The sequence below is a fragment of the Mesoplodon mirus genome (genome assembly GCF_964341445.2).
Source record: "Mesoplodon mirus genome assembly, chromosome: 18".
Lineage (NCBI taxonomy): Eukaryota > Metazoa > Chordata > Mammalia > Artiodactyla > Ziphiidae > Mesoplodon > Mesoplodon mirus.
In genome coordinates this window covers 1,377,754-1,400,714 of record NC_138994.1, presented here as the reverse complement: position 1 = coordinate 1,400,714, position 22,961 = coordinate 1,377,754, and the positions used below count along the sequence as shown (strand labels likewise).

General features: G+C 51.9%; 2 protein-coding genes across 8 annotated transcripts in view; both read right to left on the bottom strand.

The window, feature by feature from the left end:
• Positions 1 to 774: 774 nt before the first annotated feature.
• On the bottom strand, positions 775 to 7,524 carry SLC35B1 (solute carrier family 35 member B1). Of its 5 annotated transcripts, XM_082602674.1 has the most exons (10): positions 7,045 to 7,125; positions 6,461 to 6,602; positions 6,258 to 6,361; positions 5,543 to 5,648; positions 5,219 to 5,249; positions 4,468 to 4,625; positions 2,782 to 2,908; positions 1,932 to 2,038; positions 1,611 to 1,764; positions 775 to 940 (listed from the first exon to the last, which is right to left on the bottom strand). In XM_082602674.1, exons 3-10 carry the CDS (start codon positions 6,287 to 6,289, stop codon positions 888 to 890), a joined length of 768 nt encoding a protein of 255 aa, XP_082458800.1. In that variant the 5' UTR covers positions 6,290 to 6,361; positions 6,461 to 6,602; positions 7,045 to 7,125; the 3' UTR covers positions 775 to 887. The 5 variants fall into 5 exon arrangements, with proteins under 5 accessions (XP_082458800.1, XP_082458798.1, XP_082458799.1 ...); XM_082602672.1 differs by lacking the exons at positions 6,461 to 6,602; positions 7,045 to 7,125 and adding an exon at positions 7,435 to 7,524; XM_082602673.1 differs by lacking the exons at positions 6,461 to 6,602; positions 7,045 to 7,125 and adding an exon at positions 7,371 to 7,471.
• A 2,135-nt stretch (positions 7,525 to 9,659) lies between these two features.
• FAM117A (family with sequence similarity 117 member A) overlaps positions 9,660 to 22,961 on the bottom strand; it is a 42,889-nt gene continuing 29,587 nt past the window's right edge. The window contains exons 3-8 of one of the 3 annotated variants that reach the window (XM_082602666.1): positions 18,574 to 18,669; positions 17,190 to 17,300; positions 16,637 to 16,768; positions 15,250 to 15,451; positions 13,732 to 13,882; positions 9,660 to 10,914 (exon numbers count right to left, since the gene is read on the bottom strand). In XM_082602666.1, the coding sequence (XP_082458792.1) occupies positions 10,614 to 10,914; positions 13,732 to 13,882; positions 15,250 to 15,451; positions 16,637 to 16,768; positions 17,190 to 17,300; positions 18,574 to 18,669 (993 nt within the window). In that variant the 3' untranslated portion in view covers positions 9,660 to 10,613. The remainder of the gene's footprint in view (positions 10,915 to 13,731; positions 13,883 to 15,249; positions 15,452 to 16,636; positions 16,769 to 17,189; positions 17,301 to 18,573; positions 18,670 to 22,961) is intronic. The other 2 variants (XM_082602667.1, XM_082602668.1) reach the window with 2 other exon arrangements.

The following is a 22,961-nucleotide window of genomic DNA, read 5'->3' as shown; positions in this document are numbered from 1 at the left end:
ACTGCCACACAGAAAATTCGACAACGGCGGCTCTATGCCAGGACTCAGCCACCGTGCCTTCCACCAGCATCCCTTTCAACAGGCAGGAGCTGGCATGGGGACACCCAGGATGGCAGAGGACTGCAATGTTTTAGCAGCTGAAGGGGGCAGGGGAATAGGAAGGATTAATCCAGCTTTCCCAGGAGGGGACCGAGAGGACCGAGAACAGACGCGGAGGTGGAGAAAGGGAATCAGACCTTCCAAAGCTGTTCACGACATACACACTGGCTCTCCGCTCTGGACTTGGCTGAGCTTTGGCTGAAGGGGAGGCACTGGGGAAACGTGAACGCGCAGCAGGCTTTGAGGCTCTGGGCTCATTTCATCTCAACCTTGAGAGAAGCTTCTCAAGGAGAGAATACATCTGTAGTTTTTTAAGAAATATTTGCCCACCAGAGCTTTAAGAGAGAAAGTGATTTTTACATTCTCTAGCTCTGACGGACAGTTACCTGTCCTGGCATATTTAGACCTTGGCCTGTGGGAACAGAAGCCACAAGCACAACAGCTCTTGGGGGAACTGGCCACCCAGCCAGGCTAACCACACCCACGAGGGAGCAGCCTGGGCCACGAGCACCAACCTCTGCCTCTTCCCTCTCTCTTTCTTTCTTTCCTTGTGCGAGGCTGTGCTCCTGGCCGTCAAAAACAGAAACAGCCACTCTGTCTTGTTAAAATCCAAATGCTTTTTTTAGAGTATGTGATTTTGCTTCCTTAAAAAAAGAAAACAACAGCAACAAAAAATAGCCAGACTGAAACCTAGTCCTTTATCTCTATTGTGTCCATTTTCCCAAAAGATGTCACTGTTCGAGAAAATAACTTAAAATATTCTTGGAGTGGAGGTAGTCTCTCTCTTCCTAGTGCGATGTCTTCTTGGCTCCTTTCCCAAACTTGGCATCGAGACCAAGACCTAGAGAGAGAGAGAACACGGGCTTAACTTTATGGGGAGAAATGAAGCCTACAAATGATTTGGGGGTGAGCCTTGGTTCTCCAAAATTGGAGCTTTAAATAAAACTAGTTTTCAAACACTGGTTTTATAAAAGCTCCTCAGAGAAAAGAGATTGGTATCAAATGAAAAAAAAAACCACCAAGATACTGGTAATTACATGTATATGTGAAATACAGCAGGGACTTCCCTGGTGGTCCAGAGGTTACGACTCTGCGCTTCCACTGCAGGGGGCGCAGGTCTGATCCCTGCTCGGGGAACTAAGATCTCGCATGCTGCGTGTGGTACGGCCAAAAAAAAATACAGCAAGACTGAAAGAAATTTAAGAATCAAACTTCTAAGCTAGGTCTCTCAGCTTACCCACAGCAGCATAAATGAGTAGGGAATAAGTATAATAATTTTACCCTGCTCAGTATCTGGGGAAAGCAGAATCACTGGAAAGAAATCACTCAAATGAAATGTTCCTTAGGAAAGCTAGAGTAGAGGTAATGCTTCCTTTTCTCTTTTAAAAAATTTTCTCTAAAATAACCTAATAAATTTCACAAGTATACAAGTAAATATTAAGGAAAAAGAATAAAGCTCTGTCACTGTCCCTTTGTGTGGTCCAGGGCTGCCCGCTCTGGATGGAACTTACCCAAGAACACAAGCACAGTGCCCACCCACTGCATGGGGCTGATGGGGTTGGCAAAGAGGATCACAGAGGCCAAAATGGTGAAGAACTTTCGAGTTGTGGTGATGATGGAGCAGGTCAGGGGACCAAAATACACCACTGTCATGAAGATGAAGCTCTAGAGAAAGACAGGGAAAGATCAGGTCAGGCTGGTTCTTGGCTATCTATCTGCCAAGAGGTCTAAAGTCTGTAACAGGACATCATGGCTAATCTTGCCACCCCTCTTCTCGCAGCCAGGCCAGTCTCTTTTGGGGAAGCCAAGCCATCCTCCATCAAGGCACTCACCTGGCCCAGGGCACTAGTCAGGCCAAAGAGCAGGATGTTATAGATGATGGTAGGGTATCTTTCGGCAAAGCTCAAGAACTCCCAGAGCTCCCCAGTGAACAGGATTCCTAGGAAGAAACGTCAAAAGATGAACGGTGCACCTTGTGTGCCCACATTCACACACCTGCAGAGGCCTGCTAAAGCACTCTGAAGGAGGGCATGGAAAAACGTATGGAGTGAGCTTGTATTGCCCCATCAGGCATCTCCTATTTTTCTGATAAGAGAAACTAACTAAAGACTCTTCTGGGAAATACTTGGAAGTTAATGAGTTACTTCTGCCGAAGTGATAGAAAGCAGCAAACCTCAGATGCTGTGCAGATACTGATCCGCACACCCCTGGCTCAAGGCAGCCCCAAGCACAGGTCGATTCCAGCCCTCAGCAGCCTCCTCTGCTAACCCTAGTGTGTTGTATGAAAAATACTCCGTGTGCGCCCAGATGTGAAAAAAGTTAGGAAGCACTGATTTAAAAGCAAATACATCCGTGTTTGAACAATGTTCAGTATTCACCACATACCAATGTCTCATCTCCCTCAGAAGAGGGGGCGAGCTCCCAGGGCGCCCCAGCACTTTACTACTGTGTGCCCTCCCATGGTCCCAGGCACAGGTCTACCCCTGACTGTGCCAGTAACAAGTAGCAAGCGGAGCCAACGGGTGAAGGTTTCTCCAAGAAGGCTTCTCAGGGGCTTGGACATAAAGGCATCTGAGAAGCGATAGGCAAAGTTAGCAACTGGCACCAGAGCTAGAGACTATGTGGATGAGGGCACTCTGCCCTCTGCTGATACGTAGGAAGAACAGCAGAACTGCTCCTTACCAGCTCCCAGCAGCAGTGTCGACCAGAGGTTGATGTTCAGCATCATGTGGTTGGAGCCTGTTTGGTAGTGAGCCCGCATGTGGTCCTGGGAAACGCCGGTCAGTCCATCCAGGGTGAGAGACAAGAGCTGGGAAAGAAAGAGTACAGCCTGCAGTGAGAAGGCCACCGGGACCCTCCCTAACGCAGGACACAGAACTCTCACCCTTCTGAGACCCCTCAGAAAAGCCGCCGCCTTCAGACAGAGTCCTCAGAACAAAATGCTGCCATCTGTCCACAGGCGGAGGATGGGAGAGACCACCTGAGCTCCCTCCTCCCCTCAGGCACTCAGAACGACAGGCGATCTGAGCCACAGAGATGTAAGGTGATCAGCGCAGGGCAGGAAGCCTACCGCTTCCCAACACGATGCCACGAAGTCTGGCGTGCAGGGGCCTAGAACGGCTCGTGGTGAGCCACACTCATTCTTCCACTAAAGCTGGAGAGAGGAAATCTAGTCCCAGCACGTTAGCCTCCTGGCTTGGAGTATAGTGCTCCAGAGACTGGATTCTGTGGTCACACTGCCTGGGTTAGAATCCGGGGCAATGTAAGCCACCAACTCTTCCAATTAACAGCCATGTGACCATGGGCAAGTGATTTAACTTTTCTTTGCCTCAGTTTCTTCACCTGTAAAATGGAGATAACGCTATCTAAGTTATGAGGTTATTGTTGTAAAAATTAACTAGTTTACACGTAGAACACTTGGAACAGTGCCTAACACCTAGTAAGTAATAGCTACTATAGTAATTTTTTTTTTTTCTTTTTGCGGTACACAGGCCTCTCACTGCTGTGGCCTCTCCCGTTGCGGAGCGCAGGCTCCGGACGCGCAGGCTCAGCGGCCATGGCTCACGGGCCCAGCAGCTCCGCGGCATGTGGGATCTTCCCAGACCAGGGCACGAACCCGTGTCCCCTGCATCGGCAGGCGGACTCTCAACCACTGCGCCACCAGGGAGGCCCTACAGTATTTTTTTAAATTTATTTATTTATTTATTTATGGCTGCATTGGGTCTTCGTTGCTGTGCACGGGCTTTCCCTAGTTGCGGTGAGCGGGGGCTACTCTTCGTTGCAGTGCGTGGGCTTCTCACTGCAGTGGCTTCTCGTGCTGCGGAGCACGGGCTCTAGGCATGCGGGCTTCAGTAGTTGTGGCTCGTGGGCTCTAGAGCGCAGCCTCAGTAGTTGTGGTGCATGGGCTTAGTTGCTCCGCAGTATGTGGGATCTTCCCAGACCAGGGCTCGAACCCGTGTCCCCTGCATTGGCAGGCGGATTCTTAACCACTGCGCCACCAGGGAAGCCCTACAGTATTATTTTTAACCCTGGCTTCCACGTTCCTTGGAAAAAGCCACAGTGAGAGACACACTACTCCTTTCCTCTTTGCTCTCAGGTCTCTGGAACCTCACACCAGCATTTAGACACAGGCCTCAGAGTCATCGTTCCCCAGAAGGAGAGCTGACCCATAGTGAAATATTTTAGGCTCCCCACTATGGCCTTAGCAGAGCCAAGGGCTTTGCAGCCAGAGACAAAGACCAGAAATGTGGGGCAAGAAACATCACAACCTCCCTCAAAACATATAACTGGCCTTCTGCCTGCATAGGTGGGGATACTCCTTTGTTAAGATTACTGGAAAAGGCTTCCTTTCCCAACAGGATTGCATACCAGGAGCAGCTCTCCATAGCCAACCGTGTGTTCTTCTATCCCGACTACTTTCTTGGGTTTGTACATGAAAAGGGCCACTCCAGCCACAATTAGCAACACACACAGGTACTTGGCCATTGGATACTTCTTCTTCAAAAGGGTCACTCCAAGGAGCATGACTACAGGGAAGAAACAGAGTGGAAAATTCAGGCACCCATAGGCATTGATGAGCCCAACACTCTCCTCCTAGGAGCCAAAGACTCACGGGAAAAAAAGAATGTCTGAGAAGGAAAGCCGACAGAGGACAAAAGGAGGGTGCAACGCTGGCATCTAGACAGAGACGACTGAGCAACAAGGTTGAGCAAAGAGTATAAGGAAGGGGAGAGGTAGAGAACAAAGGTGAAAGTTCCAGGAAGGAAGAGGGCAGGGGAGGGGCCGGAGGGAAGAGTGACAGAGGCTGAGGAAAAGGGAGCTGATGGTCACATGGGGTTTAGGGTGTCTAATGACAACGCAAACACAGGGGACACCAAAATGATTGACTATGTGAGGCAGGTTGGGTCAGCCTCTGGCTCACAGTGAGGATTACCAGCTGATGAAGGCCCAACACCACAGGAAGTGATAAAGGATGGGCAGGGGGAAGGGATGGAGGGAACCCGAGAGACGGCTATGGTGAGACGACAAAGCCCAGAGGAACAGAGCTCTAGCAGGGGAGGATCAAGCTCACTGCAGGAGGAGTGAGGAAGGAAGATGGCGACCACCTTCTTCTGCTTACCTGGGATGGGCTTGCACGATTTACCGAGGACCTGAAATTAAATTCAGCAAAAACAATGTCTGAGCGTCTTTGATGCGCCAGGTACTGTACTAGGTGCCTCGATAAGATGAGGTAAGGGTGGGGCCTGCACCAGAGATGGCAGCCTCAGAAAGCGGCCCGACCACGGCCAGCCCACCACCACTCAACCTCAGATCTATGGTTCTTCACACTCTTAACTTCCCAAACACACTCTTCTTTTTATTTAAGTCACAGGCCAGAGGGAAGAATCCTTCATCCTTTTCAAGCAACTTCTGAGCCAACCCTCATTCCACCCTAAGGTTTCACCTGAGTTGGGTAGTTGACAAACTGTAGTGCTGAGTTGCTGGAGACCATGGCACCCAGATAGGAGACAGAACAGGCAGCATAGAGCCAGCTCCGAGTACGATCCACCCTGGCAGTGTCAAAAAACTGGATCACTGGGAGAAGACAAAAGAAACATACAAGAGAACGCTGGTGGGCCTAGGATGGACCACTGAGCAAAAGTCGAAGCCACGTGAAAGGAATGTGCCTGTCAAATAAGATGAGAAGCACAAACTCTTTCTGTCCTCTTAGACTGGGAAATCTCTGAAGATTCTCCAACTCTCCAATCCCGCCTAACCCTAACACAAGACCTCATGGAGGGCAGGGGTGGGGGTGGGGTGTCCATTCAGTTCAAGGGACTAGTTAGCCCTGCTGCTAGCCCCCAGGGAACAAAGAGAGAATGCTCAAAACATGCTTGAAGCTGACACATAAAGGAAAATCAAAAGGACAAAGGAAAAAGCTTTACGTATTCTCATGGGGATCTGGAACACAGAAGACCCATTCCCTGCACATTTCTGACTGAGAAGTTGATTTAATCTAAGGAAATGGAGTTTCACCCTTTTCCAAAGCCACTAGTTTCCTCAGTCGAACAGAGAGGCTGTTGCAAGCACTAAAGGGGCTGAGGGTGCTGAGAGTTAGACCTAATGCCTAGGATGCAAAGGGGAGGGGACACACAACAGATTACTATCTAAGTACTCACAGATCTTGGCAAACACAGCATTGATCACGCATTGGATGAAGACCAAAGTTAAGGCAAAAGTGAACGTCTCCTGCTTGGCTCCCTCCCCATACTTTCCTCTTGTTCTAAGAATGAAATGCATGAGAAAGAGGGGAGGAATTAGTATACTTCCCTCAGTGCCATCTACTAATCCAGAGCCACTGAACGCTTTGAAATTTTCTTGCCTCTCTAGACGTAGGGAAAGTTTGGTAAGGATCACCGGGCTCATTGACATCAGGAGCTGATTTTATTGGATCTAAAAACTAGACATTCCAGGCTGCTGATCCCGTAGCCGAAGGGGAAAAAAAAAATCCGTACAGGATGGAGCTAGAGGAAACGTGAAAAATTAGTTGGTGAAACGAGGTATCCCGGGCAGAAGAAGGGATTTGGGCTATAGCAGCAGGGCCGAGGGCAAAGGAATCCGCTACCTGCAAGCCTCTGGAAGTTCCCAAAAGGGGCCGGCACAGGTCATGGAAACCTAAGCCTGTACAACCTAGCTCCTTAGAACCAACAGGAAAAAACAGCAACCAAGGGAAGAAAAATAACCAGCTCCCGAGAATCCAGAGACCAACTTTCGCGTTTTGGAAACCTAGGGAGGTTCAGCGGCAAAGGCGGTCAGGACGCCGGGAGGGCGGGGCGGCGCGGGGGTGCAAAAGGGAACACTGGGGCCAGGGGCGGGAGGACCGCGAACCTGACCACAGGCTGGGGAGACAAGGCGGACTGGGCAGGGGGGCGGAGGTCTGCGTTCCGACCCCGGGGATCCGCTCACATCTTTTCCTGCAGGATCCCATAGTAGAAATAGCAGACAAAGACGCCGAGGAAGCAGAGCGGCAGGCGCAGCCGGTCGGGCACCAGGGAGCTGCTAGCGGCCATGAGACGCCCGGACGACCCGACCGGAGACCCGCTCACAGCCGGCAGCGGCGGCGGCGACAAGTCCACCCGGACATCGCCGACCGGCGACAGGGGCCTCATAGGAGCTGCATGCGACCGCCGCTAAGCAGGGCCTCTGCAGCCACCGCCAGAACTGCCAGCTCAGGACCGCCAAGGGGAAACTCTTCAGAACCCTGAACCCGCTTCCAAGGAAAGGACACCCACCCTGGGGCCTTGACCTCGTCCCTGGTGGCCAGAGGAGCCCGCTGTCCCGAGGGTAGCGCCTTACCCTCGAGACTTTCCGACCAGGCAGCTCCGAGGACAACTGAGACCCGGAGCTCGACGGGATGGCCTAGGAGGTAGGTGGACGTGGAATGATGACGTATAAGGATGTGGAGGCGACCAATTGGCTGCGCTGTGCAAAGGCAGACAGGTGGGCGGGAAGGAGGAGTGCGCCGGCCCGGCAAATCCGAGAGTCTCCTTCCCGGTCGGCTGTCAGGCTTCTGCTGGGTCCTGACGCCCGGAAATCGCAATGCAGCCTTAGCGCCCCCTAGCTGCTGCCCAGCGTCCCCGCCTCTAAGCCCTCTACAAGAAGAGCGCTGCTCAAGGCCTGGCTTTTTGGGGAGCCGTCCTCCTCCTAGGGCCCATCACTGGGCTCCCAAGGGCGGCAGAGCTTTTGTTCCAGCTCTGTCACTTAAAGGCAGGGTAACCTACGCATGCCACCTAAATCCCGCGCTACAGTTTTCCTAGTCTATATCATTACTAATAACAGCCACCTTGTCGCCTCTTGACTGTTCGGAGGATCAAATGAGCTGAGGTTGGTGAAACGGTTTTATACACTGTAAAGTGTTCTGTGCAAGTTTAAGGTATTTATTAGTCATTACTCTTTCTCAACTCTAATCTTATTTCCTCACATCCTCAAGGTGGAAATGGCAGCTTGCCGAAGTGGGTTTTTTCGGGGTCTTACAACTCACCAACAAGGGAGCAAACCCTCCTGCACTGACGAGCTCCTTGTTGGAGCCCCTCCCTCATCCCAGTGTTGGACCTCCACCTGCTGACACCAAGAGCTTAGGGCCGGACTGACCCCAAGGCTTGCCACTACCGGCCTCAAGCCCCACGGTGATCGCGGGACTCCGGGTTGCTCTCTGGGTCGAGGCCCCTTCTCCCCTTCTAGCAGCCTGCTCCTTTGGCACAGCCTGACGCAAAGGAAGGAAACTCGGGGCAGCACCACACCCATCCCTCCGGGCCTGACTCACTAAGACTTTGGGGGTAGGCCAAACATCCTTCAGGGGAGGGGTAAGAAGTAGAGGACAGGGTCTGTCCGCAACCCCCTGTGTCCTTTATGTAAGTTGGGGAGGGGGACCCCCCCACATTTGCTCTCTTGCCCAGTGGCTTACTTTACTGTATTAGCCGACGATTCCAGGGCACGGAGCTGGGGTTCCAGTCCCAGCTCTGCGTCTTGACCAGCTGGGACTTCAAACAATTCACTTGACCTCTGAGTCAAGTTTCCTCATCAGAAATTAATGGAAATAGAATAACAAGCGGTAGAGTACTGTGGTTAGAAGCACAGGCATTGGATTCAAAAGATCTGGTTCCCAGTCCTGGCTTCCCCGCTTTGTACCTGTGTTTTGGGGGCAAAGTTTATCAATTTTTTTTTGTCCTTCCCTCATTAGTAAGGTGGGATTTATCACATCAGATGGTTTGTGATATTTCAATGACAATTTATGTAAAGCGTTTTACAGTATATCTGATGCTTACCTAGCCAATACATGGTAGTTGGGATAGCCTGGCTTAAGAGTTTGTTTTGAGGTTTTATGAGATAGATAGATATAATTGTAGTTATTATGACTGCCCTTGGGGTAGTGAACTTTTTACCCATACAGTGGGGATAATGTGTCTTTTGTGAAAATGCTTTGTAAATTGCAAAGCACTATCAGAATGTTCGGATGGTTATTCTCCTTTTCCCCAAAAGCCTAAGAGCTCTTACAGGAGGGGGGGCACTATAAAGCTGAGCAACAGTTTCTTCTACCCTCTGTGTTGTGGGTACTCACTGATGTGAAAAGAATACTCACAAGGAGCTAAAGCTTCCCTAAAACTGTGCCCAGAGATTCGATCTGAATGCCATTCCCTCATCTTGTTTTCCTTGCTGGTGCAAGGAGCACCCACAATGTCAAACTGTCTCCCCTTGGTCACCCTTATGTCCCTGCTAAAATCCACTCTCCCTTAGGGTGTTTTTCCAGACTCACCCAAGAAAGGATGACTTCCCCACTGACTCCTTCACCCCACCTCCACCACACTCTTCATTCTAGACAGACCCTCCCTGGCCCCACTGTTTCTATGTCCAAGTAGAGAATGCAAGCCTGCTGTCCTGAGGACACAGACTCTGGATCCATCCACCCAACATTATGTGTTAAGTAAAGGCTCCTCTTAAAGACAAGGATGAAGTGATTAATATGATACCCTCCATCTCCATCCCGCTCCCTCCCCCAAAAAATATTTAACAGAACCTCAAGCTGCTGGGAATACTTATTTATTTGGTCTATTAACACCAAGATCTGCAAAAAACAAAAAACAAACAAAAAAACACAACTTCTAAACACAGGATAATAAAACTTGAACATTAACATTCTTCTTCAATTTTGTGTAAGCTCTGCAGTATGGAAAATATACAAACTTCAAACAGCTGCAAAAATAGTGTCTTTGGGAGAAAATAGAGTTTCTACATCGATACAAGAAAAATAGGCATTTTTCTAATCCAACCCAGTCCTGGGGCAGGTGGAGGGTGGAGAGTCACCACTTGCCACCCGGAGGAATGCCAGCTCTCCCTCTCCCCTACTGCCCACCTGGGGCTGGGCAGGCTGGGCTGCTGCTTAAGACAATCTTAAGAGTGAAAGCGAGATGAAAATGCCACTTAGGAAAACGCTTGGTTCCCCCTCTGCCAGCAGCTGGATTGGTCAAGTGTTATGGCCCTTTCGGGCTGCTTTGGTCAGCTCCTCCAATGAGAGGGAGGTAGGGGGATGGGACTGAGAGGATGGGGGAATCTATTCGGGTCTCCTCATCTGTGTCTGGGGAGGAGAGGTAAGGAAATCTGTGGTGTCCCCTCTCCTTTAATCATGGCCAGCTTGCTCCATGATAAAGACAAGGGCCCCCCCCCCATACACAGTCCTTCGGACTCACACCCAGGGGTGGGGGACCCAAGACCTTCTGGGTGAGTTTTCCACCAAGTGAGAGAGGTGACAAGAACACGGGTGTGACTTGTGAGCTGCCCAGCTGCTAGTGGAGAAGGCAGGTCCCCTCACATTCGAAGGGGCAGGGGTCCATCGGAAAGAGGACCCAGGGCTTTGACACAATAAATGAAAGTGCTCAAAGGCCAGGAGGGAAGGGCTCCTTCATCCCCCATCTCGGGGGAGCTCGGGAGGGGCCTGCCACCAAGGCACTGGTCTCCATGGTGAAGTGGGGGTGGGGCCCTCAGACCACCAGGGAGCTCTGGAAAAGCACGGGCTCTTCTGACGGTGGGGGGCGCTGCCAAGGCTCAAATGGCAGCGAGGAGGCCTTGGGGGCCTCTGGATCCTTCCGAGGCGGTGGCCTGGGGCTGGCCGGAGGAAGGGGGGATCCCGGGCTTGAGGGGCAGGTACGGAAGATGAAGCCCATTCCGGGGAAGAGGGGCTTCATCAAGCTGACCGGGCAGAAGGCCGAGCCGGTCGGGTTGAAGTGGACTTTGTTCTTGTCAGGACAGGAAGTCAGGAAGGCCAGGTCGGGACCTGGGGACCTGGAGGACGGAGAGAGAGACACAGACATCCGTGTGTGCGTGCACACAAACAGCCAGTGAGAAGGGGCGAGAGGTGTCACAGTGCCGGGGGAGCAAGGGAGCCAGGTCTCTGTTCCAACATGTTGGTAACTTGACCAAAAAAACGACAGGCTGCTGAGCAACAACCAGTGCTCAGTAGGCCCCTCAGCTCTCCGTGGTTTAGAAATATGGCTAAACAACAGGAAATCTACTTTAGCTAAAAACAGGAGGGATTAAAGCTAGACGGGAAGGAGAACTTCCTGACAGTGTGATTCTAGAAGAGGAGACCGAGAGATCTTTTAATTTGAGAGGTTTCATCACTGAACAGTGTTTTAGCGGCAGACACTTGCCTGAAAGCAGAGATCCAAGCAGAGTGACTTAGACTTTTTATAGCCTAAAGCAGGGTTTCTCATCCTCAGCACTATTGGCATTTGGGGCTGGATAATGCTTGGTTGTGGGGGCTATCGTGTGCATCATAGGATATTTAAAAGCATCCCTGGGCCCTACCCACCATACGCCAGTAGCACCCCACCCCAAATTGTGACAACCATTGCCAGATGTCCCCTGGGGGGAAAAGTATCCCCCATTGAAATCTACTGACCTCAAGAATCTAATTCTTGAGCAGATTTGAAAGGTGTGATTTTCAAAACCCTTGCTGGGAGGAAAGGACAGCAGCTAGACCTTATCAGGAGATCTAGGTTCTAATCCACCAGGTGCTCTTGGCCTAACCTGCCTCACCTCTAACGTGGAAAGAATCCCTACCCTTTTCTGATCATGTCGGGGAAATGAACGGATTAGAAGAGGTCGGGTCAGAGAGTTCTAGAGTAAAAGGAATCCTTACGATGAAAAAGGAAGAAGAACGTCTGGCCATGCTTCACGGGTGAGGAGCCCTGAGAAGCTGCTGGTTATGAGGATTCCGGGCGAGAAGACAGAAGTGTGGGAAGATAGTCCAGCTCTGCACCAATGCTTCCCATCGCCTAACTTTTTCTTGAAGTGTAATGTACACATACAGAAGAACGCACTTAGTGTACAGCGTGACAAATCGATTACTATTTTAACTGTAGAATTCTAATCATTGCAAACCCAGGAAGAAGAGTGAGGCACGCAGAGGAGGGCAGATGTCGGCCCAGCGTGAGAGACGGGAGGAGAGGTAGAGGGAAGCGAAGGCCCGTGTGCAGGGTGTGTTTGGAAGCCTGGGGTCCCAGAGGACTCCGCAGCGGCAAGGTGCCCCCTGACTGAGCAGGGCTTAAAAGAATCCCACTTTAGGAAGAGGTGACGGATGGGCAGGAGAGGGAATGCTCTCAGTGTGCGCATGCATGCACGAGGAGGGTGACCCAGGGGAGACCAAGTAACACTCGAAGGACGTGAGGGCAACCAGCGTGACCCTGAACGGCTTGATTCCCTCCCTGGGAATCTCACACGATGGGCAGCCAGGAAGAGGAAAATGTGGCAGAGGAACCACTAAACACAAGAACTTCCCAGTAGGAAAGTTCATACAATGAAGAGACACCAATGAGCTGAGAATTTCTATCCCAGGATATCTAAGAAAGTAACTGATGGATCACCACCTCTCTCAAAGGGTTAACATAGGGGCAGGAAGCTGGATGAGATGACTTTAAACCTCTTCTGGCCTTACGAGCCTTACGAGCCTACAAAAGAGTAAAGACAAGCAACAGCCTAACTGCCACAAGCAATTCCAGGTGGTAATTACTCAACTATACTGTGGACCAGGGAAGGGTACAAGAGCCCAGAGTCTGCTTAAGCTACGAGATCTGGCCTCTTCCCCCCACACGACCCCAGAGGATCGAGGGTTCTTGGAGAGATGCCAGGCAACAGTGATGATGGGAGCAAACCCTCAGTGCCCCTGGTTTTCTCCATAATTCCCACTCCGGGTTATATATATATGTACCTCCTGCTAGTACCATGGGTTGTCCTCTCCCTTATCTGAGGTACAGATGGAGCCATCAAGCCCCCACACCCTGTCCTAGCTAAATCTCCACTCACACACCATAACTAAACTTCCTCACTGCCGCTGAATCCACAGCTTCCAACGTGAATCGGCCCCGATGAACGTTCCAGTGGCAGCGGGAATATGATGAACCCTCCCCTTAGCTCCTGCTAAGGGGACTGCGGGGCATTTGGAAAGTTTTGGCTCTTGATTCTCGCTGCTAATGGGAGGGAGCTGTACTAGAGAAACCTACTTAAGAATGACCTCTGAACTGTCCAGTCTGGTTTGGGAATGTCCCATAGCCCTTACTTGCGAGGACTGGAGATTTCTGCCTGGGAGTTCATGACACTTGAACCACTGCAGCTGCAGGGTGAAGATTTGACTCAGAAGCAAGCAGAAAGCGTTTTAGGCTCCCCCTGCCACACCGGTGGGCATGCGGCGCTTCTAAGCTCCGCCTGAAGAGAATTACTAGTATGTTCTCTCTCTGATTGTGGTCTAGCAAATTCTCACACCTTCCCCGGGGATGGAAAAAAACAGAAGAAACAAAGGATTTAGGTTTCAGACCTCTTTCCTTTCCAGCTCCTGCTGCGCTTGTGGCTGGCATGTGGGCAGAGGGCAGGTTTCTATGGAGATCATGATAAGCAAAGACTTAGGTGCTCAGAGGAGGTAATGTCAACAGGTTTGGTCATGGAAAGACTGCAATACTGGTCATCTACAGCTGACAATGTCTCCAGGACAAGAGGCAGTCAGACTAAAGAGAGGCCTATCAGGTGGGATGCCACAGGGCTCAGCCCGCATGCCTGTCCCTCCCTCGCACATCCTGACCCCCACCGACCGGCTGAGGTACTCACGTGGCCTCTTCAAACACCCGCACTCTCTCACAGCCTTCCGGGGGTTCCCGTTTGAAGACGTAGCTGTGATTGGGCCGAGGGGAGGCGGCAAAGGCAAGCACTGGAGACGGGCTGCCCTCTTCCAGGAAGGCTGGGCGGCCTGGAGGGGAAGCTGCAGACAGAGTTAGGCTGAGCCCCACGGTGCTCAAGGAAGGGCTCCGCTTTCCCGGACTCAGGCCTTGGTGTAAAGGGGCAGGACTGGGAGATACGGTACGGTGGGCGGCAGTGGTTATGTTAATCCAGGTTGTTTGTCTACACTCTACCTTAAAACATCTTTGAGGCAGCCTTACAAGAATACAAACCTTGTATATGTGTGGCTGATTCACTTTGCTGTACAGCAGAAACTAACACACCATTGTAAAGCAATTATACTCCAATAAAAAAAAATTAAATACCATAAAAAGAGGCCCAATAAAATAATGATGATAAATAAAATAAAATTTAAAAAAAAGAGAGAAAATAAAACCAGAATTGTAAGGGCAAGAAAATACGGAATTTGTTATACAGGATAAAAAATTACAGTTGAACTGATGGAAAAGTTGGGTCTAATACCAATTCCATATTCCCCGGAGGTAGACTGCGACTGGAACTCCAAGTCTCAGACTTGAAACATCCCTATCTCTGCCTTCTTCCAAGACTGCACCGCCCTGCCTGCCAACATACCACAGCTTCTTCCTTTCCATGGTCTTGAATATCTATCCCTTCTTCCAGGAAGACCTCTTGTACTGACTCAGACAAGCAATCTTTACTCAACCCAACTTGTGGGATAAGATTCCTCTCACTTTCCACACAGCAAATGTACTTTGCCTAGGTTGCAAATATTGACTTTATCTGTATCTATCTCACATTTATTCTTTATTTTCTATGCTCTGTTTACCTCGGTATTGTTAGATCATGCCTTTGACCAGCCCACCTCATGGGGTTGCTGTGAGGATCAAGTTAGGTGATGCAGGCAACAGTGCTTTAGAATGTCAGGATCATTATGACTCTTATCTTGTCCTCTCAGTGACGCAGCCACGGCAGAACAGAAAGTGGAGATTTGGAGTCAGAAAGCTTGGGTTTCGATTTGGGTCAAACTGTGTGACCCTGGGCAAAAGACCACATTCTTTTATTTACAGTGTTCACACCCGCCTTGAGATGTATTGCTGGTAATGGGTCCGGTGGACACCTGAACGGGCTCGTGGGCTCTCCACGACGTCATGCTGAGCCTCAGCCAAAAAATGGGGGTGGGAGGGATTGCTTCTTTGGATTACAGTGAGGATTAAATAAAATTGTAAGTGCAGAAACTTCATATACATTATAAGTTAGAATCTATATCAAGGACCACTATAACGGATGGAATATAGATGACTCCCAAAGATATTCTAGTTGGTTAGTAAGTAAAAGGTGCCTGGCCAGAAATTGATGAGAGTTGGAAAAGGGCATGGAGACGACCCCATACCCCATGTGGGCCCCGCAGCCTGGGCCTCCCCAGCTCACCTTTGTCGCTGGGGATGGACGTCGGCTCCTCGGCTGCACCCTGGTGCTCCTCACGGCTAGTCTGGCCAGAAGGCTGGGGGGATGCCAGGGTCATGGAGGGAGAGCTGGCAAGGTTTCCAGGCTCCAGGAGGAGGAGGGGATGATCACAGCTGCCGCTCTGGGGGGGAGCTGGGGCACGGTGCCCGTCAGGGATTTCAAGGATCTGCCGAGGAAGAGTGGGGGTCAGGCTGGCAGGGCTGCGGTGACCTCGGGGTCACCCCCTTGCCACTGTCCTTGTCCTCTACTCACAACACACGGTAACAGCAGGACAGCATCTCCTCACGTCACTGACTTCCCCACCAACCCCCATCAAGAGACCCCGCCTCCTGCTTTTCCCAGAGTGCTTCACTCTTCCCCATATAGATAGAACTTTATGACTACATACTTATTTTATGGTTTCATCAGGGTGTTGCCCCCACAAGGCTGTAAGCCTCACGAGGGCAGGGGCCTCCTGTGTGTCAGGCTCTGGGAACACAAAGGTGAATAACACATGGGGGCACAAGAGGGGGCAAACCACCAGGACACTGTAACAGCCACAGGTCGTTGCAGGACAAATGTGCAGATTGTTACCATGTATTAAAGACACCCCCCCCCTCATTTTTTTTTAACATTCAATGGTACTTGTGTCCACAGCTCACCAGTCTGTGTGCACGTGTAAAATCCTACATATACGCACATTAAAAATCAACCAGCAAGTAAATCATAAACTGAGGAGTGTGCCCATTAGAATTATATTAATATTGTCTAACTGGCATTCCCCAATTGTCCTGTGTCAGTATAACAATGTGCCTGAGACTGCAGAAAAGGGAGCAAATAATTCTGCCTGGGAGTGGAGCGGGGGAGAAGGCTGCATAAAGGCAACTGGGCATGTCACCAGGTGGAGACGGAGGGAAGGGACGCATAACTAGTACTGGGGCCACTTGGACTGAGGCACAGCTGGGTGACGCTGACAGTGACAGTGATGAGCATGCCAGGAACACTGAGCTGCTGCTTTGCTGAAGGGATGCCTAGTCCCTTCCTCCCAGCCAGGTGCCTTCCTCTCAGCCAGGTACCTTCCTCCCAGCCAGGTAGGTGCCTGCCTCCCTGCCGACCCCCGGCTCCTTCTCTTTCCACTCAACGCCCCAATGTCTTCCCCCGCTTCACCCACCCAGCTCTGCTGTTCCTGTGGTCAAGTCCATCTGAGTCTAATAAACTCAATTTGTGTTCCTCCCATGGGGTGGTTGGGGCATGTTTCCCTGTTGACATGTGCACAGACTGTGAGCCCCCAGACAGCACGAGTCCCACCTCCCTGTGTCCAGACTCAGCAAGACGCTGCCTATCCGTGCATCCCGGTGCGGCCCCCACTCACCCGCAGCAGCTCCTCCTCACCCTGCTCTTTCACAAACACCTCCTCCAGCTCTTGGTTGAGCCCTTCCAGGCTCCGGTGCAGGCAGGGGCTCAGGCGCAGGACAGGGGACCCCGAGGGGAAGCTGGGCGGGGCCTGAGGAGGAGGTCAATGAGGCCATCACTGAACCCCACCAAGCCCCGTGCGGTTACCAGCTCCGACCAGGGGGTGACAGTCACGTCTACACAGCAGAACCAAGTGAGGAGAGGAGAATCCGGGGACAGTTACCAACTGCGATAGGTCCATTCAGTGGGGTTTTCTCCAGAAGGCAGAGCTTTGAGGGGTCCAGAGTGTGCTTTTAGAGTCTGCATCATGGCCTCAGTTGTGCAGGGGGTGGGGATGGAGGACAGACACATGCAGCACAGCAAGAAACCCTTTTCCAAAGTTGCACCAAAACTTCACCCGGCACCCACGTGGCCACAGGCCCTGCAGCGCAGGAGGGCTCAGAGGACCCGCCCACCCCACGGGGCCCGCCCCAGAGGGTGACAGAGGGCTGAGGGCTGGGGAGGAGACGTACCCTCAGTGCTCCCCGCACAGCATGGTCCCCCTGGAGCGGGGAGCCCCGCTCCTTCTCTTTCCCGCTGCGGCTAAGCTTTGTCCTCTGCAGCTGTTGCTTCAACTTGGTGATCTGGCGGCAGGGAGAGGGGGAGACGACAGGCAGGTGACGCAAAGCAAGAGCGCGCTGGGTCCTGCCTCCCAGGCGTGGCTCTTGCCAGGAGCCCAGGAAAATACGTAAAAGGAAGATGGAAGCTAATCTTCCATCTCAAAACACCTCAGTGGTGTTCAAAACTGTGATGCCAGGCGCATCGGGCAAGCTGGACACCACAGTAACCAGATTATTGGATTTTTTGAATTACCATGTATTCCACAGATGGCTCACGTTCCGAAAAATTAAAAATATACAACACTGAAACCATTTTTGTCTTTCACAGATTCCAAAGGCATGGAATACTACTCTATTAATAGAAATGGAAAATGATGTTTTTGAATTCACTCCTCAAAATACATTCACAGCTATCTCAAAGGCCCTGGGACCAAGACGGATGGAAGGATTTCCCCCCATTTCAAAGCAGACTGCGCTGAGCAAGGAGCAGCCTCTCCAGAAGGAATATCAGCTTCTGTCCCAACTTCACATCCTGTAACAATTATGGAGTATCATCAACAATTTTAAACATTGTTCCAGTCGCATTTGTAATTCTGGACCTACTGGTCCTTAGTGTAAATACTCTGATAATTACAAATTGTAAATACTTTGTATTTCCCGCTAGCCTTACGTACTTCATATTCTCTCTCTGTCCTTACAACCAAGAGGGCAGAAGCTACCGCCCTGTAAAGGGTGACCCCTGGTGAGTTGGCCCTCCTGGGGGCTCCCCACAGCATGCCAGGCGGAGCTGGGTTGGGAGCCCTGGAATCCAGTCTATGGCTTTCTCTTCTCACCCTCAACCCCTGTGGCCCTCATGAGAGGGAGGGAGGGCCAGGAAGAAGTGTTTGAGGACACATCATTATTTATCTCTTCTTTTAAAAATAAGGCTGGATGAGTAGTTAAGTAGTCAATGAGGTTGGGGGCTTCCAACTCGCAGAAACTCGCTCTCTTTCTCCAGTCTCTGAAACGCTTATCTGGATCCACCCTCAAAGTGAAGTGAGAACAATGGTCACCCGCCCCCGCACCCCCAGCTAGGCCGCTGGAGGCCAAGCCCCTGCCTGCAGGAGGGTCTGGGCTCATGAAGCCAGGCCACCAGGAGGCTGGGAGGCAGCTATGAAGGCGCCATCTCAATAGGAAAAGGCTAGGTCGAGGCAGGTGAGACTGGAAATGTGGGTCCACTTTGGAGCGGATGTGTCCATGGTGCTGGGGGTAGACGAGAGGCAGCTTCCCGGGCCAGGGAGTCAAAGGGGGCAGTTACCTCTTTTCGGTGGTCTGTGCTGCCCCAGGACGCTGAGCGCTTGTGTGTACTCGAGCTGGCCCGCTCACCTTCAAGCTCTTGCCAGGACAGGGGGGTCTGCAGGGAGAGCAACCCAGTGAGACAAGAGCAGCCTCGCAGGCACACCGTTTCCCAGACAGAGGTGCTGGCTCCCTGGAGTCTTCTCTCCTCCGCACATCAACCTCCTGGACACCGCCAGCCCCTTTTACTCTTTCAGGCTTCTCCACCTGCACTGCCTCTTTCCCAGTCCACATCCTCCAGGAAGCCTTCCCTGATGAGCCAATAAGGCCAACCTGCTCTTTACTCTCTCATAACTTTTACACATGGATTATAGCCCCAACTGTTCCAAGTGCTTCTCCCCAGCACTGAGGACCAGAATTGTCCCTCCCTATCCCAACCAGGTCCCAAAGAGCACTTTCTGGAGGCTCGGGAAACACTGGCATCCTTGATTCCCTCCCCATCTATGTGCCCAGCACGGGCCCAGGTTCCTGGGAGCCTAATGAAAACAAGTGACCAGACGGGACTCCATTGAGGAATCATTAATTGGTAAGACAGGAAAAAGCTCAACAGAGGTGCCCCATGCTCCATCCTGAACCGAAGCAGAAGACGTCTGTGCAGTGCAGTACCTCAAGCTTGTTCCGTGATTCTTCCCGGTCCACAGAGGGTTAGGGTCCCCAAAGCCCTCCTGAATACATAGGGAGGGGAGATTTCCGCAAAGGAGGCAGCCAGAATTCTGAACTCAGCCCCGACTCCTGACCCCTCTTGGCTTTATCACAGCTCCTTCTCCTGGGCCCTGCTCTGCCCGTGTGAGAACTTGACTCTCAGTCCCCCATCCTCCCTCCCCCACTGCACAGAAGACAGAGGACCCAGGATGGAGGCAGGGGGAGTTGTAGACCCACTTCCTGAGCCCCTACCAGAGGGAGGAAGCGGTTGGCTCTAAGCACGAGGCAGAGGAGGACACAGTCCCTCCCCCCCCCCACCAGCATCCCTACTTCCATTCCAAGGGAGGGGCCCAAGGGGGAAGGCTCTGGTGGAACCAGTTCCTCTCTAACTTCTTTGCACAAGCTGCCAAAACCATGAGGGCCTGGGAACTGTCTCCTCCAACAGATCCGCTGACCTCCCCCGAGAGGTTGTTACAAACAGAAAAGGGGGAGGATAAGAGGGAAAAAGCCCAACAACTCACCACCCAACAGCTGTTAAGAAGAGCTCGGTGATGGCAGTCTGAGCGGGGCTGTGGGAGTAGGCTGCCCTGCACAACAGCTGCAGAGGAGAGGGTCCACGGGGGTGCCGAGCCTTCCTGCCTCTTCCTTCTCCCAGCTGCCCACCAATCAGGGCCTTTACCCGGCCGTGCGACACAGCCAGGGTGAGACAACTGCTGGACTCCCTTCCCTGAGGCCAGCACCGCAAGGGAGACCCTCCAGAGATGCGGCCCCACTATTCCTTCTTTAGCAAAAGGGCAGAGAGCATATCCTCAGGCCTATACCCCAAAGCCTCGAGGTGGAGCTGGCTCTGACAGTAGAAACCAAGCAGCTGGTCTACTTCCAAATGCCTATCAGGGTGTTGGCAGACAGAGCCTCAGAAAAGGCTGCTGCAGATACAGAAAAGAGAGAAGCCCACAGCCCCCTGAGCAGAGCAGATGCACGAACACTCCTCCCCTCCCAGGGCTCCAAGCCAAACCTACAGATAACTAGGTCTGCTCATCAAAGCTGAGTTCCACACAAGCTTGTTGTCCCTGGAAAGGTGGCAGAGACTACAGAGGAAGGGTGACAAAGGCTAAGGTGTTGATGCCTGTTTCTCTTCCTCCGGGAAGATGCTGCACTCACAGGTGGGTGGTGAGAAGGAGGTAAAAGCAGCCACATTCAGGTTGCCACCGGTTCTACTAACGTCTCTTGCAAACTCTTCGGCTGCCTCTTTCTTCTGAGATACGTGAGGGGCTGGAAGGAGAAGTGTAGGCTAGCGCTGGAGGCTGGGATGCATGTGAAAACGCATGGCAGCCGGGACCATCTCCTCTCTCAGTCCATCTCACCTCAGTCTGCTCGGCAGCATCTCCCAGCAACTATTGCCTACTCTGTCAACTGTGGCCTCTGTAAGGCTATCGCTTTGCCTCCGCACCCACCCCTGGCCATAGACAGCACCCTCTTACCCTCCATCCGTGGGCTCTCTGTCCCGCAGGCAAAGGTAGCTCCATCTCCTTTTTCTCTCCTTAGCCCTTGACCTCTAAGCCGGGTCTCCCCGCCTCAGACGGCCCACCGTACCAGCCCTTCCCAGCGTCCCCATCAGGGAGCCCTTCCCCGCTGTCCACCTCCTGCGGCCTGGTGCCGCACTCTGCAGCTTCTCTCATCAGATGGGTTCAGGGTACACATCACTCATGGACTCAGCAAAGAGTTACTGAATGCAAACTGTGTGTCAGGCGCTGTTTCAGGTGCCGGGGGCATAACAAGGCACCAAAGGACAAAAATCCTCATCCCCTTTGAGTTTACGTTCTAGCTGGAGGCACAGTTTAAACAGTGATAAGTACTAAGAGAGAAATATAGTAAAGAAAGGGAATAGGAATGCTGGGTTGGGGAACATGATTTTAAATGTCAGGGAAGTCCTCAGTGAAAAGGGAACATCTGCTGAAAACAGGAAGGAGATGAGGAGTGAGACATGTGGATATCAGAGGTGAGAGTGACCCAGATAGAGGAGACAGCAAGGGCCAAGGCCCCCAAGCAGGAGCCAGTCTGGTGGGTTTGAGAATGACAAGGAGGCCAGTGTGGCTGGGGCGGAGTAGTAGGAGACGCGGTCTGCAGGTGTGACAGGTTGAAAACGGCCCCCAGAGAAATCAGGTCCTAGTCCCTGGAACCTGTAAATGTTACCTGACATGGTAAAGTTTTTGCAGATGTGATGAAGCTAAGGATCTTGAGATGCAAAGATTATCCTGGTGGGCCCTAATGCCATTAAAAGTGTCCTTATGAGAGAGAGACAGAGGGAGATTAGACACTCACAGAAGAAGGTAAGGCAATGTGACCATGGAGGCAGAGACTGAAGTGACGTGGCCACAAGCCAAGGAATGCTGGCAACCACCAGAAGCTGGAAGATGCAAGGAATGGGTCTCTCAGAGAGCCTCCAGAGAGAGTATAGCCCTGCCAACACCTTGATCTTGGCCTAGCGGAATGAATTCAGACTTCTGGCCTCCAGAATTATGAGAGAATAACTTTCCATTGTTTTAAGCCACTAAGTTTGAGGTAATTTGTTACATCAGCCTCAGGAACCTAATACAGCAGGTTATCCTGTGTTTGAAGCTGTTTACATGCTGGCCTTGAGTATTTTTCAGGCAGGCACATGCACAGGTGTGGGCTTTGGCCCCTCCAAGGTGACCTAGGAGCATCAAGAAAGGGACCATGCCCGCCCCTTACTTCCAGTGCCCCTGGGTGGACAGGCCCTTCCCTCCTGGGTCTCACCACAGACGTCTGGGCCAAGGTCTCCTTGGAGCAGAGAAGAGTCACAGCTAAGGAAGGTTACCCTTCAAGGAGTGACCCTTCATGGCACAATGGGGGTCAAGCCGGGCTGTATGACAGCACTGTAAGTGGTTGTTCCAGGCAGTCCTCTGGAAGCAGGACAAAGCTGGAGCTCAGCAGGCCAGTCATGTTTGTCAAAGGGACTCACACACTGGAACAGATTTACTTTAACACCCTGGCCCAGGAGGAGCAGCTAAGGGAGAAGCAGGGCTGCTTACTGGCCATGAGTGGCGTCAGCCAGCTATGCAGACGATGCTCAGATTATGCAAAACTGGATGTGGGTTAGAGCATGGAAGCTTTGCCTGGGATTCTGAAGTCCCAGAGCAACATGTGGGATAACTGGGTGAGGGCTAGGACAGCTTTATAACAAGAAGGCAGGGGTGAGATGCAGCCCAAACCCTCCAAACTGGAACCTCTTTCTCTGCCCCCCACTCAACTAAGCCTCTACCCAGATTCTGAGACAGGAAGAGTCCTGGTCCTTGCTGTCTCCAGTGACCTTGGCTGGGCCCTGGGAACATAACCCAGTGTACCTATGCGGATGTGTAGAGCAGCGTGGTGCCTGGCCTAGCATATATGCTCAGTAACTACTTGCTGAACTGAAATTCAGCAGGGAATCAGCCTCTTGGGACTCTGGCCAGAAAAGGAGGCAGGAAAGGCTCTGAGGGTGGTCTGCCGGCCAGCGCCGAGAACTCTAGCAGCAGGTGGCCAAGGCCACCATCTGTGGCCCTACGGTGACTGTGCAACCCTCAGATTTTCCATCGTGGACCCATTTTCAAATATTCTATGCTGATGTCAAACCATATACTGAACAACTGGTCCTGCTCACCGGTTTGGGAAATAGGCACTGTGCCCAGGCCCTCACACCCGCAAAGA

Excerpts from the sequence above, each read along its gene's own strand:
- SLC35B1 (XM_082602670.1), bottom strand. The coding sequence starts at position 7,247 with ATGAGGCCCCTGTCGCCGGTCGGCGATGTCCGGGTGGACTTGTCGCCG. Across the intron at positions 5,250-5,542 it reads TTGTCAACTACCCAACTCAG|GTCCTCGGTAAATCGTGCAA; the intron begins GTGAAACCTTAG and ends ATTTAATTTCAG. Across the intron at positions 2,909-4,467 it reads GCTATGGAGAGCTGCTCCTG|CTCTTGTCTCTCACCCTGGA; the intron begins GTATGCAATCCT and ends TTTCTTTCCCAG.